Source organism: Strigops habroptila, chromosome 5 (assembly GCF_004027225.2).
Source record: "Strigops habroptila isolate Jane chromosome 5, bStrHab1.2.pri, whole genome shotgun sequence".
Classification (NCBI taxonomy): domain Eukaryota; kingdom Metazoa; phylum Chordata; class Aves; order Psittaciformes; family Psittacidae; genus Strigops; species Strigops habroptila.
Genome location: NC_044281.2, coordinates 58,338,797 through 58,356,381, shown reverse-complemented (window position 1 = coordinate 58,356,381; position 17,585 = coordinate 58,338,797). Strand labels below are relative to the sequence as shown.

The 17,585-nt window shown below is 50.6% G+C and overlaps 1 protein-coding gene across 1 annotated transcript in view; it reads right to left on the bottom strand.

Annotated features, from left to right (window-relative positions):
- The window catches only part of IGFBP2 (insulin like growth factor binding protein 2), a 63,796-nt gene extending 57,511 nt beyond the window's left edge, over positions 1–6,285 (bottom strand). Inside the window, exon 1 of the mRNA XM_030486899.1 lies at positions 5,652–6,285. Within this exon, the coding sequence (XP_030342759.1) occupies positions 5,652–6,054 (403 nt within the window). The 5' untranslated portion in view covers positions 6,055–6,285. The remainder of the gene's footprint in view (positions 1–5,651) is intronic.
- Between the last annotated feature and the right edge of the window lie 11,300 nt (positions 6,286–17,585).

Here is a 17,585-nt window from a genome sequence, read left to right as displayed (position 1 = left end):
TGTGTTTGTGGACAACAGTGACAGCTGCTATCGGGCAGATAAATTAGTCCCAGCTAATACTGTAGCCAGGTCTAGTAGAGAGCCATACACAAACACACCTCTCGCATTCCAGTTTTCGCTGTTTTGCCTCCCAAATTGTTTATCCCAGCTCAATTCCTGGATGTGGATAAAACAAACGACATGGACTTTCTCACAGACAGAGCTTCTTGCTGTTCCCTTGACAAATACCATGCTCAGCGAGTATGAGCCTGAAACATAGAGGAAAGGAAACAACTGCAAAGGGCATGAAGGAAACAGATCATTTGCCAAGGGACAGCATGAAAACACGTTTCTCCTTTTGGCCAGAGCCTTGAAATCTTCCCAGGCTTCCCCCTCCCTACAAACCACCGTTTTCACACAACCACCAACCCCACCACAGCAAAGTCTAGTGGGAGTGAAGCAGGAGGTAGCATTATTTTCAAGCTACTGCTCCACGAGGTATTATTTGTTGTCTTAATACTTAAAGATGACAGCTAGCTCAGTGCCCAACAGGTTAGCTCTTGACCAGACACAGCTGCCACAAAGGAACTTGGAGACCTGGTCCACCTACCTGCAAAGCCCCAGAGGCAGCGAGGACAGATGAGCTGTGTGGGGTTTTTTCATTCATGTATCATCCTTAGAGCTGTTATTAACTGCATTTCACTTTTAATATTTTTTTCCAAGGCAATTTGCTCTGCAGACGTTCGGTTTATCCTGGGCAGAGCCACTCTAGTGGCTCTGGAGATAGGTATTAACACACTCCCGTGGATTTGGTTCTTGCAGTTGGCTTCTCTGGTGTCTAATAATGGCCAAGCTTGCATAAGCCAGCCTGAACACCTGGTTGCAGCACTCAGAACTAACCTTCTTCTTGCTCCTGTGCTGCTGCCTCAAAAGGCATCTAGCACGGGACGAGGGGGGCACTCACAGCCTGGCTCTCTGCTACCCCTCGCCCACTTTTGAGCAGCACAGTGCCTCAGGATGTCCATTGCTGTGTTAGATCTGGCCAACCTGGCTAACAGGGTCAGAAGTTGTGGTGGCAGAAGGACAGATACATACATGCAGATTGTGATGGATGCTTCATTTCCTTATAAAAGCAGGAGAAAAGCAGAAGTCTTCCTGGCAATTCAGTGGACGTGAAAAATGCGCTCGCAGCATTACTGGCATGGTTTTCAAGTTGCTGTTAAAATTCCACTTATTTTATGCTACCTCCAACCTCAGAGTCTTCTGTGTTTTGGAGCAATACATTAAACTGTCTTTTAGCAGCTGCCTGCCAAGGGGAAATGGAGGTTTTGACATTTGACCTGTAAGGAAGGATGTGTGGCATTTGGGGCTACCCAAATAAGGATTTTAGTTGGATGCTAAAACAAGCTGCGTTTTTAACAGTTAACTATTTTGACGCTGGTTTTATATCATGGGAGTTCAAAGTGGAGTCCCTGACCAGGTGAATGAGGCAACCCCAGCCCTGCACATTCAAGTTTGCCTGGGGCCGCATTCTTTGAACAGCTCTTTCCATTTGGAAAGATTACTTTGCACTGGCATGGACTAAAAAAACCACATTTGTTTTAATAAAGAAGTGAGATTCCAAAGCAGGACTCAAAAGCCAGTAGTGGGTTCTGAGGCAGATCCCTCTGAATTAGTCCAAATATCCTAACAACAAAATAAAACAATACTACAAACCCAACTGAACTGCACTGCCAGAGGGAAAAAAATAATTCTCTTAACTGGTCAGTTTTGAACAGTGGCTCAAGAACCTTTTTTTCAGAGTGGAACAAATTTTGTTCTGAGGACCTTGTCTCCATTAGAAGAAAATAGATGATTTTCAGCTATTCTCATAACTTGGGCAAGACAATTTAGGACACTGCTGAGATTGCTAAGATCTGCCCTGCTCCATCTCCTAGCACAAGTTCCCACTGTGGAGCAGCACTGGCACCCTGCTGCACCTTGAGCTAGTTCAGGGCATTGATCTGACAGAACACCATTGACTTGTTTCCTGGGACTGGCTTTCTGCAGGATTAGCTCCTGAACCAGCCTACTCTGACACAAGGTGAGAGCTAAACCCAGCAGAAGGAAAGGAGAAGGACATTACAGCTGAGAGCTGGACAAGACCGTGCAAGCCCCCAATTCCAGTTCATGATGGCAAAAGCAGAAGGCAGCATCCCCACCCTCCAGCTGAGACTGGAGAGGTTGAGAGACCCCAATGGTACCTGAAACACCTGCCAAAGCACGTTGTGTCTCCAGGACCCATTCAGACATGAGCCACCCTGAACCTGCCTGCGAAGAAGGTGGCTATCAGCGACTGGGACATTATCTGTCAAGAAATAGACTGCTAACATGATGTACAGCCAGCCCTTTGCTCACTGTGTCCTGCTGGACTTCAGGCACGTCATTTACTCCATCTGCAAAACAGCATGCAGATCTCACTGAGGTGCTGAAAGAATAAACACACTTGAGACTGGCATGAACTCTGCAAGCTTTGTGCACACAGTAACAACCCTCTGTCCCCAGTTCAGGCAGTTCCAATCAGCAGTACGTAAAGTTTGTTATGTGATGACCTAAAATAAACTGTAAAAGAGTGTGGTCCAGTGGCATCAAAACTATTTCAGAGGCCCTGATCCCTGGAGGTGCTGAGCCGCCATCTCGCTCCCACCCTTGGTGGGAGTTCATGCACTCGTCTCCCCGGAGGGCTACAAGTTCTCAGCCTGATTTCCATAGACTGCTGCTATTTAGTTCCAACATTCCCAACATCTTCAAAATACCCAAAGCCTCTTGTGCAATGAGCAATATCCCCTGCTTCCTAGCTACATGGTGGTTTATGTTACTTTCCGCCTACAACCATTTCAGGATTGGCTTTACAGACCTAAGTGGAAGACTAAACAATGCTGGAGCCACAGCAGGAGAATTTGCAGAGTTTTATTCCTTGTTTCATTTGGGCAATCCTTCTGCCTCTCATCAGGGACAAAAAACTTGCCAACCTCTTAATTTAGGAATAGTGAGAGCTCTGCATTCCAGTCCTGAACCAGCCAAAGGAGCCTTTTCAAGCTGGAAAGGAGAAAAAGGGCAAATACCTTTAAGCACATTAAAAAAAAAAAAAAAAAAAGAAAGAAAGAAAGAAAAAAAAACCCTCAACACCTGCCTTTTGCAGGCAAAAACCTGCTCTTGGGGCACTCTTGAAACTGGCCTGACATCAGCATTTGAAAGCAAATTCCAATCCCCGCTCTTTTGGGTGCCAGAGTGCTTTCCCTGTCACTGCTTTAAACAAAAAGCAAACTCTCCCTAGTATATGCTTTGCAGGCATGCTGCAGATGGAAGTCCAAACAGAATAGTATCAAGTTAAGCTGGCAGATCAGGTTTTGTTTTTGTTGGGGGTTTGGTTGTATTGGTTTTGGGTTTTGGTTTTTGTTTGTTTTTTTCTAATGGCTACAACAACCTGTTAAAAGTTTTGTCATCTGAAGAGAGCACACCCTTTTCTGGATGTCCAAGCTCTTTTGCCAAGACATGCTGAACTCTGAATATTCCAGCTGCATGTTTCACATCATGCTGGTTAAGGATGTGCCAGTATTTTTATTATTAACCCCCTATGGATATTACAGAGCACCACATACATTAAAGTGTTCTTAAACTGTGCTATTTATGTGTGCGTGTATTACACACAGAGATATGGTCAAATAAATCACATCCACTGTAACAGAATAAAGACAATAAAATCAAGCAAAATAGCCAGTGAAGTAACATAATTCTGAAATAAAGTCCATAAAAGCAAAAAAAAGCAGCATTAACTCAGAAAACCACCTCTCAACCCATCACTGCAATGTTCTCTCTTCCCCCATCCCAACTTCTTGTAAAAGCATAAGCTTGGAAGTCAGCGCCAGATTCCTTAAATCTACATGCCCTTGGCTTCTTCTAGAGTGTAAAATTCACTCCCTTGACACTCATATTCTGTAGTTAAGCAAGATTTCACATCAACTCGTTCTCCAGACTTCCAGCTCTCCACAGCCCCTCACAGCCGGGCAAAGGAGGGGGAACAGGAGTGGGGACTGCAGCATTAGCAGCCTGGGTGCATGGAAGCAGCATCCTGCAACGTGCGAAGTTTTCCCTGCTGCTGGTTTTTCTTCACTCCCCTCTCTCCATCAATCCCCTTCAAGCAGAGCAGCGTGCAGAGGTACCCAGAGCAGTGTGCGCAGGTACCCAGAGCAGCGTGCACAGGTACCCAGAGCAGCGTGCACAGGTACCCAGAGCACCATGCACAGGTACCTGGCTGTGCTCCCAATCTCCAGGGGACCGGAGCGGGGAGGTACAGCCTGGTTCAGAGCGCTTTTAAATAAAGCCTCAACAAGAGAGAAGGGACGGAATTCAAAGTTGTGCTGCTGAACTAGTTAGGCAAAGAAGGGTCAGAGCCCCAGTCACAGCCAGGGGAGCAAAAACAGCAAGGAGGCAGAAGTCAAGGAGGGGTGATTTCAAAGGAGAAAGTGCTGGTTTCTGCTCCCAGACCTGATTCGGCAATTTTCAGCATCCCACGGAAAGGGAAAGAGCTTGCGGCCGATCGCAAGGGAGAGGAGGCATTAATAAAACCCAAGCTCTGCTGTATCGGCATCCCCAAGAGTGCTCCCTCCCACAGACATTGCAGCAACAGGTCAGGAGCCTGCTGGCGTCCCCACCCTCCGGGCTGTGCCCTCGGGAGATGCTCCTCTTCCCCCGGCACCCGGTACCTGGATCAGGGGGATCAGAGGGGACCGGGACCCCCCACGAGCGCCGGCAGCGGCCACCCCAGCTCCCAGGTGGGCTCTGCTGGGAAGGCACGCATAGGGAACGGGCTCCCCACATAGCAAAGCCCCGCAGTCCCTCATCCACCCCCTCCCACCATACAGAACATGGTCCTCCCACACCGCTGCTCCCCGTATGTTTGGGGGTCCACCACCCTCCGGGGTGATTTTACTCCTCCACCAACCCCAAATCTGAACCTCCACCTCCCTCTGCTCGCTGAAGGGTTCCCCCTCCCTTCAACTGCATCTCCCTAAACTTCACCCCTACCTGCACACATGCGTTTTCTTCTCTAGAAGACCCCAACCTCCACCCTGCCCCCCGCCCCGGGGAAGTCCCTGCATTCCCCCCCGTTACAGCACACCCCTGGGATCCCTGCCCGGTGCCAGGAAACCCCTCTAACCCCACGCGTAGCTGCACCCCCAAAAACCCCATTTTCCCATCTCCCCCAGGGATGCGCTCACGCTCCTTCCCTCCTCCAGCGCCCTTCTCATTCCTGCCCCTTTGGTCCTTCCCTGGACTCTTCCCTCTCCCGCAGGGATCCCCCTTTCCTGCCCTCCCGAGGGGTCCCTCTGCCCCGGGAGGACCCCCTTCAATCCACCCTCTAGGATTCCGTGGACGTGCCGCTGCCCCGCGGGACTCGGTCCCGGGTGCGTGGTGCCCAGTGCCCAAGCCCGGTGTGCAGTGCACAACGCACTGTCCCCCGTGCCCGGTCTCCGGTACCCGCCGCCCGGAGCGCGGCGCGCAGTGCCCTGTCCCCAGCATCAGGTCGCCGGTCGCTAGCACGCAGGGCGCTCGGTGCCGCGTCCTCGGTGCGCGGCTCTCCGGGGTCCGCGGTGCGGTCCGCGGGGTGCGCGGAGCCGGGCGCTGCTCACCTGCGGGGCGCTCGGCGCTGGCGCCGTACTCGGCTGTGTCGCGGCGGCGGGCGCAGGTGCCCTGCCCCTGCACCAGGGCTTGGAGGGGCAGCTCGGCGCCGGGGTCGGGGTAGCAGCGCAAGCCGGCGGCGCATCGCGGCGTGTAGACGCCGCACGCCTCGGCCTCCAGGCGGGCGCACACCGGGCAGCAGCCGCAGCCCGGCTCCCGCACCAGCTCGGGGCAGGGCGGGCGGGCGGCCGGGGGGCAGGCGGCCAGGCGCTCCGCCGTGCAGGGCGGGCAGCGGAACAGCACCTCGGGCAGCGCCGGCCCCGCCAGCGCCAGCGCCGCCGCCGCCGCCGCTACCAACAGTCGCGGCCAGGCGGCCCGCGCCGCGCCGCCGCGACCGACCCCGCCGAGCGCCATGGCGGGACTGACGGGCGGCGGGGCCGGCAGGTGGACACGCCGCTCGGCCCCCCGGCGGCGCGGCACGGCGCGGCGCGGCGCGCAGAGGAGCGGAGCCGAGCGGCGCGGCACGGCACGGCACGGCACGGCACGGCACGGCTCGGCTCGGCGCGGCGCGGAGCGGAGCGGAGCGGGGCCGGGCGCGCCGCGGCGCCGCCGGGTCCTAGAGCCGCCCCCGCGCCCGCCCCCCCCCACCCCACCCCCCCCCCCCAGGGGGTCGGGGCTGCCCCGGTGGGGAGAGGGGCGCCACCCGAAAGCGGACAGGGGATCGGAACCAGAGGGGGTCGGGGGCTGCCGCGCAGGAGGTTGGGAATGCCCCAAAGAGAAAGCGGGGGTCTGAAACTGGGAGCAGAAACACCTAATACAGGGAGGGATGGAGGTCCTACCCCACAAGAGGGTTGCGGTCCTGCCCCACAGGAACATCCAGTGCTGGGGGGAGCTGAGTAATCTCCATACCCCCAGAGAAAGCCGAGAGCTGGGCTCGGGGGCAGGTGGGAGCCCACGCACACCCGCCTGCTCCAGAAGTGCCAGGCCGGCCACAGCAGCCGCATTTCAGGCCAGGTCCCACCATGGAGATGAGGGGGTAAAACCTCAGCTCAGTGACAGTCCCGCCATCCAGCCCACTACCAATGCTGTGCCTGGAAGCCACGCTGCCTCCATGGGAGCTGGATCCTCCAAAGGTGAGCCCCTTTGGAGATGCAGGGTTCCGTGTCCACAGGCCTGCCTGCCTCTCCAGCCTGCGTCCCCACAGGGCATTTGCACCCTCAGACCAAACCCATCTGCAGCAGGCTCAATGTCTCCCCTGCAGCAGTGCCCCACAAAGGTGCCTGAAACATAGGGTACAACTGGGGTTTTGGTGTGAAATACCCATTTCGGACCTCATCTCTTCCTGCTGCTCAACTGTCGCAGGCTACACAGAGGATTTTAAGTACAAGGGGTATTTAAAAGGGGTAAGGATTACTAATGGCCCTAGAGTTATACAACAAGAAGTTTGTTTGTGGGATCAACAAGCACAGGGTGGGATGATGGTCTGCAGTGTTCAGTACACACCATGAAATCTCTGTGCTACATCCTGGGGCCAAGCATGCCATCCCAATAACTCGGGTTTTACAAGAATTTAACCAAGCATGGTCCCTTTCTCTGGCTGCCCATCATGCTGCAGATACCTCATTGTGGAAGAGCTGCCCATTCACTTTCCTTTTTAAAACACACCATTGCTTGTTTGCACCTCGCTCAAGCTGGGCGTTGATTTTAACCATCTCTGTTTCACCTCTGGAGGAATCCAGTTAGTTTTGGGGTCCCTTTGACAGCAGCACTCATCGCTGCTTGCAGCACTCATCGCTCTGAGCATGGGGGACTCCGAAACACCAAGCCAGCAAAAATGTTCCCCTGAAATTAGAATCAAATTACAAAGATATTTTTATTTCACTTCATGTTACAGAATCCTTTTTTGTATTACAGAACCTGGATTTTATCCTGAATGACTCAAAGAAGTCTCTTCAAGAAGATAACAACAACAAAAAAAAAACCACAGAAAAAAGCTCAGCACAGACTTTGCACTCGTTACTCCCACAAATCGCAAAGTGGGAAAACGGGAAGCACAGCCCTGCACACAAGCAGCCCCTTAAAAGCCTCCCTTTAAAACAGATTTGCCAGCAGATGTTCAATAGAAAATGGAGTGAATTATTTTCACCGCACACTCACGACTTCTCAGAGGTGGGGGGAAGGAGGCTCTTGGTACCTTTTTTATGATCTGCCGTTGACTTCACTAATGACTCACATTTGGTTCCAATGAGGTATTTTCATATGACTAATGAATCTATATTTGGAGGCATAAGAGGGTTTGGTTAATTATCTGTTTCAGTCAGTTAAATATTCCAACTATTCAAAGTAGGTTTTCTTCCCATGGCAAATGTAATGCCCCCATGGTCTGTCTTCTCCTGGTGCTTTAAAAGCGGCCCAGCACTTCGACTCGTACCAAGCTGACATCTGGGTTTCTGCATGTGTAAGCACAAGAGATGGCCTGAACTTAATTATACAGCGAACCAATCCTGCATTTTTTAGGTGGCCAATAGGTCATTCCCTGAGGGATGATTTAAACCCGATTTTTCAACACGCACTTGATGCTTGCAGCGGCCCATTTTGCTGGGGGCATTTACTGGGGTGCCATTAATAACTTCTGGCAGGGGCAAATTCCTTATAAGCACCGTTGTGTAGGCTGCTTGTGCACAAATCATTTTTCCACAGGGAGAGCTGGAAATCTGATGAGAGAAGGGAAGGGAGAGAGGAGGGGGAAGGAAGGGGCTCCATCAGCTCAGCTGCCTGAATTGCAGGAGGACATTAAACATAATGATCCTGGAGGGAAAGAAACCGTACGCAGCTCAGATGTGGGAACGAGCCAGGATTTCCTGTTCATATGCCTCTTTAGTAGGTGCTTGGGCTGTTCTCTTTCTTTTATCGCTGTCATTTTCTTTGTCCGCCACCGAAGCAATAACGCCGGTGCAGATACAATGGATCAGATGTTCCCCCTGCCCCTGCTGCTGCAGCCCTCGGCCCGGAGACCTCTCCGTGCTGCTCTCCAACTCGAGCAGAACAATAAAGAAGATTTTACAGCTGTTGTGGGGATGGGGGGAGGCAGGGAGGCAGAGGGAAAACAGCTTGAGTGCCCGTGGCCAGCTATAATTTCTCCAGTGGGTCTTTGCTGACAGTTTTAGGATTAACAAGTGAGCTCTGTTCCCAGGCATTTACCCCTCTGGATAAGCTGGCCTGTTTGTTCTCAAGGGTTTATTTTACCCTACAAAATATGGCATTGCCAAACAGATGTAGGCTTGTTCCTAGAGAGGCAAGTTATAGCTGAAGCTGCATCTCACAGAGGCTTTAGCCCTTGGAATTGTTTGGAAATGCTACAGTATTCCTCCAACCCTTTTCAGGGCAGTTTTTTCCCACAGACGTGCTGGTCGATTCTTTTATGGCTCTGTCCTTTGTCAAGAATGAATTAGGAAAAATAAACTCGCAAACAAAAAGTGGAGGCCCAGCAGAGAGATCCTCTTGCTCCCAATGATTAAGAAGTATTTTACAGCTCTGGGTATGTAGGGGGAAGAAAACAATGTGTCCTCCTGCGGGTTTTTTCCTCTCATTTTTAGCTTGGTGGGTAATGGTGGGGGGGAGAGGCAGGGAATAAGGGGGGGAGAGGAAAGAAGAATAAAACAGTTTTATTACTTTTAAAGGCCTCATTTTCAATAGACCAACACAAAGTGCTTTATGGCGAGTGCTGCAGAAAGCCTCCTGTGTCCCACAGCTGGCATGGTGAGGGGCAGGTGATGAGGAAGGGAAGGCTGCAAGGAGGAAGGCTGCAAGGGTGTGTGCTGGGCCTCATGTGGGTATTTTGTGGCCAGGATTGTGTTTTCTTGCTGGAGATTCTACAAATGTTGGCCATGAGTAAGGGTTTGCTAAGCGGCTGGGACCTGGGAATTGCCACCGACTCAAAGCAAAGCACATTAGGGCAGGTCAGCAAGGGATTTGCCCTCCTGCACCCCGTCCCTCCCCAGGGGGTGGCAGGGGACATGCCCAAGGACAGGGTCCTTGTTGGTAGCTGTGGCAGAAGGAGCTTTGCTCCAATCCCTCTCCTGTGCAGAGGGGACCCCAGCTCCCCCTCAAAAGGAACAAAGTAGCCTTAAAATCCAATTACGGAGATGCCAGGTCTCATCACAAGATGTGTGTGTATTCATGGTCTCACAGGTGATGCCCTGCCACTGCCTGCCAGCACATTTTTCCCCTCAGCAGCAACCATGCTGCCAGAGTTTTGAGGGTCAGATCTCCACCTTGCACACTCTTGGAGGGAAATCCCACAAGCCCAGCTCCCCTTCCCTAGGCTGGCATTTGGGACATGGCTCCCTGTCCCTCTCTATGTGTCCCCTAGGGCCATAAAGTCCCCAACACTTCAGCCCCATGCTGCCTTGCCCCCCAGCCACAGAAGCAGGGAGGGTAAAACTTAACCTGCCCCCAGACACCCCAGTTCAGCAGCTTTGCCCACCAAATCTGAGCATTGGGAGTGAGCCGAGCACTGCAGGGACGAGGGAGGCACTGCGAGCCCCACTTGATCCAGCCTGCTCCCAGTGCTAGTTGCTCCCCAGGGCAATCACGCTGAAAATGGCAAGCTCTCAAGGAAATAAAAGAATGGCCCAGAAATAAGTTGCCAGCATCAACTCTTCTTCCTTTTGCCCACCCACCAGGCTCAGTCAGCATAAGTGGTTGAACATGGAAGCGGGAATGGTTCTCAACTGAAACGAAGCTCATGTTGTCTCGCTTGGAGGAATAAGCAGGCTCTGAGCACTCCCCCTGCTCCCACACAAGACAGGGACAGAGCTGTACCACCTGGGTTGCTGCAGTTCTCCCCAGCACACCCTCTGCCTGTCCCTGCCCTCCAGCTTTTGCTCCTGATGGTGACCCGCAGTTACACCTCAGCCTCTTGTCCTTCCTCCCCACCAAAACTCATCCAGCATCTTTCATGCTTCCCTCAGCACTTGCTCTCTGGAGGTTGGTTTGCTCTGGTGTGAGGAGCATGGGTACCCCACGAGCTCCTGTGGCTCTGATCCACGCCTTAGCTCTGCTGCTCCACAGGTCACGCTCAGTTGTAGGTCTGAACCTGCCTGATGCCCCAGGCCCCCCTCTCCATCCTCAAATTGCTTTCCCCAGGTGCATCAGCCTGGCCAGAGGTTAAATGTCAGCACGAGGTCAATTATAGGCTGCTTTCTTTACATTTACCCTATCTGAGATGGTTTTAGAACAGCCCTAAATACATTACCTGTGAGCCAGATCCAGTAATTATGAATGCTTTGGAGTGACCCAGGCTAGTTTGTTTAGGTTTCTCCAGCACTGATTAGAGATTAGGAGAGCTAAAACTACCCATTAGCTGGAAGGCATAAAGCAGCAGTGGTTTTCATACCTGCACTCTGTCTCCCAGGCACTGCTGCTCTCCAATGAGGGTGCAGGGGAGGGAGGCAGGGTGCCATGAGTTTGTCTGGTCTGCAGTTGCCATACATAGCAGAGGCTTGTGGATTTGGATACACTGGTAGCCAGACTCCTTGCTCATCCCTAAGCATCCCTCAAAGACGCCTTCACTAGTCTCAGGTGTACAAGGCAGTTTGAAACCAAGCAGCTGACCAGGAGATGATTAAAAAAGGGCTAAATGTTGACCTAGGCTGGTCAGGCACAGTATCTTGGCTTATAGAGACAATAAAACAAGAGCAGAGAGGATTTGTGTGAAGATTGTTCTTGATTTCAGCAGCTATAAGGATTAACTACTTGTTGGAAGATGACCTGGCGAAGATGAAAGAGATGTGGCTGAGGGAGAATAAGGAAGAGCCCTTATCTCAGTCCAAAGTAGCAGCACATCTTTGCAGAGATACTCCTATTTCAAACAAATCTCTGTTTGAAGTGGGCCTTGGGTGGCTGAAGGACCTGGTACTACCCACTGCTTCTGTATTAATTTCCCAGTTGCAGTCCTCAGGATATGAGCAGAAGACAACCTCTTTGCAAAGACCCAAAAGCTTCACCACTTTTTCAGACATCACAAAATCCCAGACCTAACCTATAGGGAACAAGGATTAATACTGTCTGGGTTTGGTGGCTAACAGCCCTAGCTTCTTACCTCAGGACCTGCTCCTTTGTCCTCAGAGACCTTCCCTCTCCAGGCCACTCAACCCTGATTTCCCTTCAGTGGTAGTTCTCCCACAAACTCACAGGCCTGGGCATAAGAGCCACCACAACACTTACACCTGCTGAGTCCTCCAGTGTGCAGTTTGGTTTCCATCAGGATTTAGATCCCCAGATGAAAGCTGGATTCAAATCCCTTTGTTTCAGTGAGTCCAGATGCTAGAGGGTCCAGCTCCCGGGAGGGGGCTAGAACAGCTCCCCAGCCCTGTGACACAGTGGGAATAAGAAATGGGCAGGATCCCCTGACAAATATGAGAATCCAAAGATCCCTTTGACATTTACATTGAGAGGCTTTCCCTTGGTGCCTGATACCCCTTGAGCAGGGCAGTGGGATGAAAGCATTTCAAAGCTCACATAGATGCTGAAGAATTTTATTAGCAGCATCAGCCAACATTTCCACTTGCTTTGTATTTGCTGTTGGAAATGTAATAACAGCTTTGGAGAACCTACTCAGGAGAGAAAACAGCTCTTTCCTAGGCACCACACTGGTATACTGCTTTGAGTAACAACATTGCATGCAGCAATGGAGTGAAAAGGGACTGCAGCCCCAGGAGGAGCAGGGATTGCTTATACAAGCCCTTTCACAGAAAATGTTTCGATGAAACAGGACGAAGGAAAGGAAAGTGTGGTGTGACTACATATGAGGAAAAGACTCCAGCTGCTGGTTTCTAGCTGCCTATGTCAGAGCCTCCTCAGGGAAGTAACTTTATTCGTCTCCTGGGACAAATAAAACAAGTACTGGAAAAAAATACAGGCAATAGTCTTGTGTTGGCCAGGGACAAGACAGATCATTCAGATTTTAACCCTAGGGTTAAAATCAGCTCTCCTAGGGAAAGAGGGGTATTTGAAGGTGCACTGATACTTACCTCTAACACAAAGGAAACCCCACGCCCCTGCAATCTCCCAGCTGCTGAGGAACAGGAGCTACTCCAGGACTAGGGAGCACACAGGGCTGTGCTGCCTTTGACCTCCTACCAACTCTTAGAACAATTTCCCTGGTCCTGTTTCCCTGGTCCTGTGTCTGCACCTCTCTTGGCCCTGACTCATTTCTGGAGATGTGGCCAAGGCAGAGGGAGACAGATCCAAGAGCTGAGGGGACAGAGCATCTTGCAGAAACAGGTCCTCATCCCACAGCTCCCCCGGCAAGCTCTGTCCCTCCTCTGTCCCTGCTCAGTGGTAAAGACAGAGACCCCTCATAGGGCATCTTGGGGCAACACCGACTCTTGTCTTTTTGCCTCCAGACAAAACCCCTTGTCCTCCTCATCAACAGCACATGAGAAAGATTGAGGAACCAACCCTGTATAAGTGTTCTTTTCTGCTGGCAGTTACAAATTAACATCTCTGGTGAGCATCACAGCCGTTCGACCAATAATGGTACTTAACTAAGAAGCCAGCAGAAAAACACAGGGCCTCAACTCAGAATATTTAATCGTATGCTTTAAAGCATGCTACCTGTCAAGGCAGGTGTGGGAGTGGGTGATCTGGATGATCTCACTCCATGGCAACACGATGAGCACTCCTGCTGTGTTGCAGCCCTGCTGAGACAGCCAGGCAGCCTGGCAGGTGGGTTTCCCCTTGAGGACACTCCCAGAGCAGCAAAGCAAGTCTTCTCATTTATTCAGTATGTTTATCCCTACCAACCTGTGAACACAAGCAGTCACACGCAGCCCACAAGCAAGACCTCTTCCATGACCTTCTGCCCAAACATCACTGTTCCCCCTCTGAATCCTCACTGATTCTTGTTACACAGAAGGAGCTGGACTAACAAACTCTCCCCTTCCTTGCTGACATGGACACCCAGACAAAGAAAATGCATGACAATAGTAACAGGGATGGGCCACCACTGCCCAAGCCTGTATATTCCTTCCACCTCAATAAAAGGTCCCCTGATGACTTCACAAAACTGTACCTCCTGGAGCCCCCCACCACAAGCAAACAGATGCTCTGCAAAGCAGAGGGTTCGTCTAGAGACTTCCAGAGGTCCTCTTCAGAGCTGGAAAAGGTTGCTCAGGGTCTGTTCTGGTCTAGTTTTTAATAACTCCAGGGATGGAGATCCCACAGCCTCTCTGGGCTGAACCACTTTCCCTGTGAACTTACTTTCTTTTCCTCTCTTGCATCAACTTGTCCCTGTTGCTTACCTTCTCCTTCCATGGTGCCCCTCCAAGAAGAGACCTGTTCCATCCCTTATGAACCCTCCTTTCTGAGAGTCAAGTACAGCAATTAGCTGTTGCCCTCTCCAGCCCGCAGCCTCTCCTCATCGCTTGCTATCACATGCTAGTTATTAACCTTTTATTAAAGATTCTGGTGTCTCACTCAGCAGTACAGCATGATTTTGGGTTTATAGCTCTTTGTCTATTTCCAAGAATATTTTACTGGCCTAATGAACAAAGCTACTTAAACCTTAAAGTGAAGTCATCTCTGCTGCTAATACAGCTTGCTAATTAACCCTTCACAGCATGAGCACCAGCATAGCCCAATGAAAGGGCAGAGGGCTTTTAGGGATATAACAGGAGAAATCCAGATCATGGGTTTGTCTGGACATCAGAGCTGTAGCAGCTAAGCTCTATCATGTTGCTTTGAAAGCAAGCAGACATTAAAGACGAGGACGCTCCCACTCAAATAAACTAAATTTGGATATTAAGTGCAGCCCCACTCTGCAAAGCAGCTCTATAAAAATGTCATTGTGGGACTTCCTGTTTATTGTCTCTCTCAGACTCCAGATGAAACCCATCCCACCAAAAAAAGCTGTTTACTTCTGCGAATGCAGGTTCTCCTTCCCCATCCACCAGCTCTAAAGGGTCCAACTCTACGTCCCCAAACCTTGTGCAACACCCTGGGTCTTGGGATATCCAGCCAGCCAGAACCTGCTCCTCCATACTGGATATATACTTTGCTCCATACTTTCTTGCTCCATACTGGATCCATACTTCTCCTCTGGCATCTGCCTTTCCCATGGGTCACTCTGTCCCGCAGGTACTGCTGGTGTGGCTGCAGGGGCGTATGGGGAGCAAACAGAGGCCTTATCTTAGGCAATAAACCACCTACTCACTTTTTTACCTACCAGAACAGCTGTTAGCTGGAGTAAAGCCTACTTACCTTCGTTGCTGGGATTTTCCAGAAGAGCCTAAGAGAACCAGCGTCTGTGCACTACAGGCATTCAAAGGCAAATGAGTACTTGATTTCCTACAGCATTTTTAACTCTCCCAGCCTGCAGCAAGTAACAGCCCAATCCTGACCCTTTAAAGAAAGCAAATACACAACAACTGGTGCTGGTTTTCCACAGTGTCTTTTGAGAGCTGAACCACACTTTAAAGCACTTTGATGATGGACACACACTAATTTATCCTAAGAACAAAGAGAGAGTGCTCACCCCAAAAAAGAGAAATATCTGCTTTGCTTCAAACTTGTTTGTTTTAGGGTTTTTAATTTTAATTTGCTGGTTAAACCCCAGCCAGGCCTAAGGGTGAGTGGTGCACATCCGCAGAAGAAAAGGGGACTTGATTAGGTCAATTTTGTCCTGCAGCACATGGGACTGCCAGCTGGAACAGTAAGAGGTAACAGCGTGAATGTGTGGATGCACTATAGTTGTAAAGGAGAAGCAGGCACAGTTTGAGCAATGCCTGTGCACACCTTGGGCAGAACTGCTCCTTGCTTATAGCAGTCAGGCTGGGGAAACAGCTGCTTACTCTTCCAGGTAATTAGCGTTCAAGACCCCAGGGCCTGTGATCCAAAGACGAAGATGTCTTCCAAAACATCAGGAGACAGACACAGGAAACAAAAAACGTACAAAAAGTATCTAGCCACTTTTGTAAGGCTGAAAAATAGTTACAAATTTTGAATATAAAATCATACCAGTACCAATCTGGATACCACTGCAGCAGAGAATAAAATGCGGTGCTACTGGCCACGAGAAATGGCAAGATGCAGCCAGGTGAAGAGGGGGAAAAGGGTTTGGATAATGTAATCTTGTCCACTGAGAGACCAAAGCAGTCCCTAAGGATCTTTCCTGAGCAGTCTGCTGGGTTTGCTGCTCTGGGCTGACCTGAGCAGCGCAGGAGGGGTGGCAGGACAGGGCTGCTCTCGCAGCTTGCTTGCTTGCCCTCTGCCGGGTGCCAGGAGCTCGGCGAGCACAGCCTCATACACCAGGACTAAAGTCAGCTCTTCTCCAACCCAGCGCTGCATTTCTGCAGGGCTGCATGCACTGGGAACTGCAAGGGGAAAGGGCAGGGAAAAGCTGAACATAAGGCATGGCAGAGCCAGAAATTGCAATGCATACAGAAACGGATGGAGTGGAAGTTAAAAAAAAAAAAAAAAAACCAAAAAAGAAGAAACACCTTCCTCTGGTTACATGTACATCTCTGAATTGCCCAATGTCTCAATGAAACAAGCTTTTTCTAGCTCAGGTTATCAAGATTTGGGTGTCTGTCCTCCTGAAGGAGATTAACACAGCTTTCTAGCGCTGCGTTAACATGCCTGAAAGAACAAGAGGTGGATGTCAAGAGGGTACTGCCATCCTTCTGTCCAAGCAGGACTGCACTGGCCCACGGAGGGGAGATGGGGGCACAGCTGGTGCTATGAGAAGACATTCAGCTTTCAAATTCCTCCAGTGTTCTGGTTTCAGCTGGCATAGAGTTAATTTTCTTCCTAGTAGCTGGTACAGTGCTGTGGTTTGGGATTTAGTATGAAAATAATGTTGATAACTCACCGATGTTTTAGTTGTTGCTAAGTAGCATTTGCTCAAAGTCAAGGACTTTTCAGTTTCCCATGCTCTGCCAGTGAGGAGGGGCACAAGAAACTGGGAGAGAGTAGAGACAGGACACCTAACCCAAACTAGCCAAAGGGGTATTCCATACCTACCAAAGAATGCCATGCTCAGTATATAAACTGGGGGGGAGTTGGCCAGGAGGCACAGGTCTCTACTTGGGGACGGGCTGGGCATCAGTCAGCAGGTGGTGAGGAATTGTAGTGCATCACTTGGTTTTTTGGGGTTTATTTCTCTCTTTCTTTTTGTTGTCTTCCTTTTCATTATTCTTGTTATTATTGTTATTATTATTACTTCATTAAAATAATTAAACTGTTCTTATCTCAACCCATGGGTTTTATGTTCTTTCCGATTCTCCTCCCTGTCCCACTGGGTGGGAAAGGAGTGAGCAAGCGGCTGCATGGTACTTACTTGTTGACTGGAGTTAAACCACAACATCCAGCCACTTAGCCACTGCAGAAACAGCCCCAAGCCCAGTGGCTTTTGTGGGCCAGCCCAACCAAGCAGAGCATAAACACAAAAGATCTCCTAGGAAATAGCTTCTGCTTCTCTTAATTTCATGGGACAGGTCAGGGCAGGGAGCTGCATGGGAGACAGCCAGAATTCCTATATACACACACCACCAGCAGCCTGCACACGAGCTCCCACGAGGCTTAAATCATGGTCTGTGGGAAAACGTCAGCTTCTCTAGACAAACTATTCACATCAAAAAACCCAATGGTAACGACAAGCACCTGGAGAGGTCTGACAGCAAGCTCAGCATGATCCACATGGCATTGTGATATTCTCCCAGACAGGTAGAGTCTTTCTTAGGACACCTCGCAGATCCCCCACTGCTGGTAATGCACTGGAAAACCCACCCTGGTGTAGCAGAGACAGGACCCAACCATATGGCTTCCTATACTCAACGTTGCTGCTTGCGAAATCACCACTGTTGCCCTCTACGCTTGCTTTTCTCCTGCAAAAGCAAGTAGATGCTCCCACTCCAGCATGACAGTAACCTCTCACATGAGGA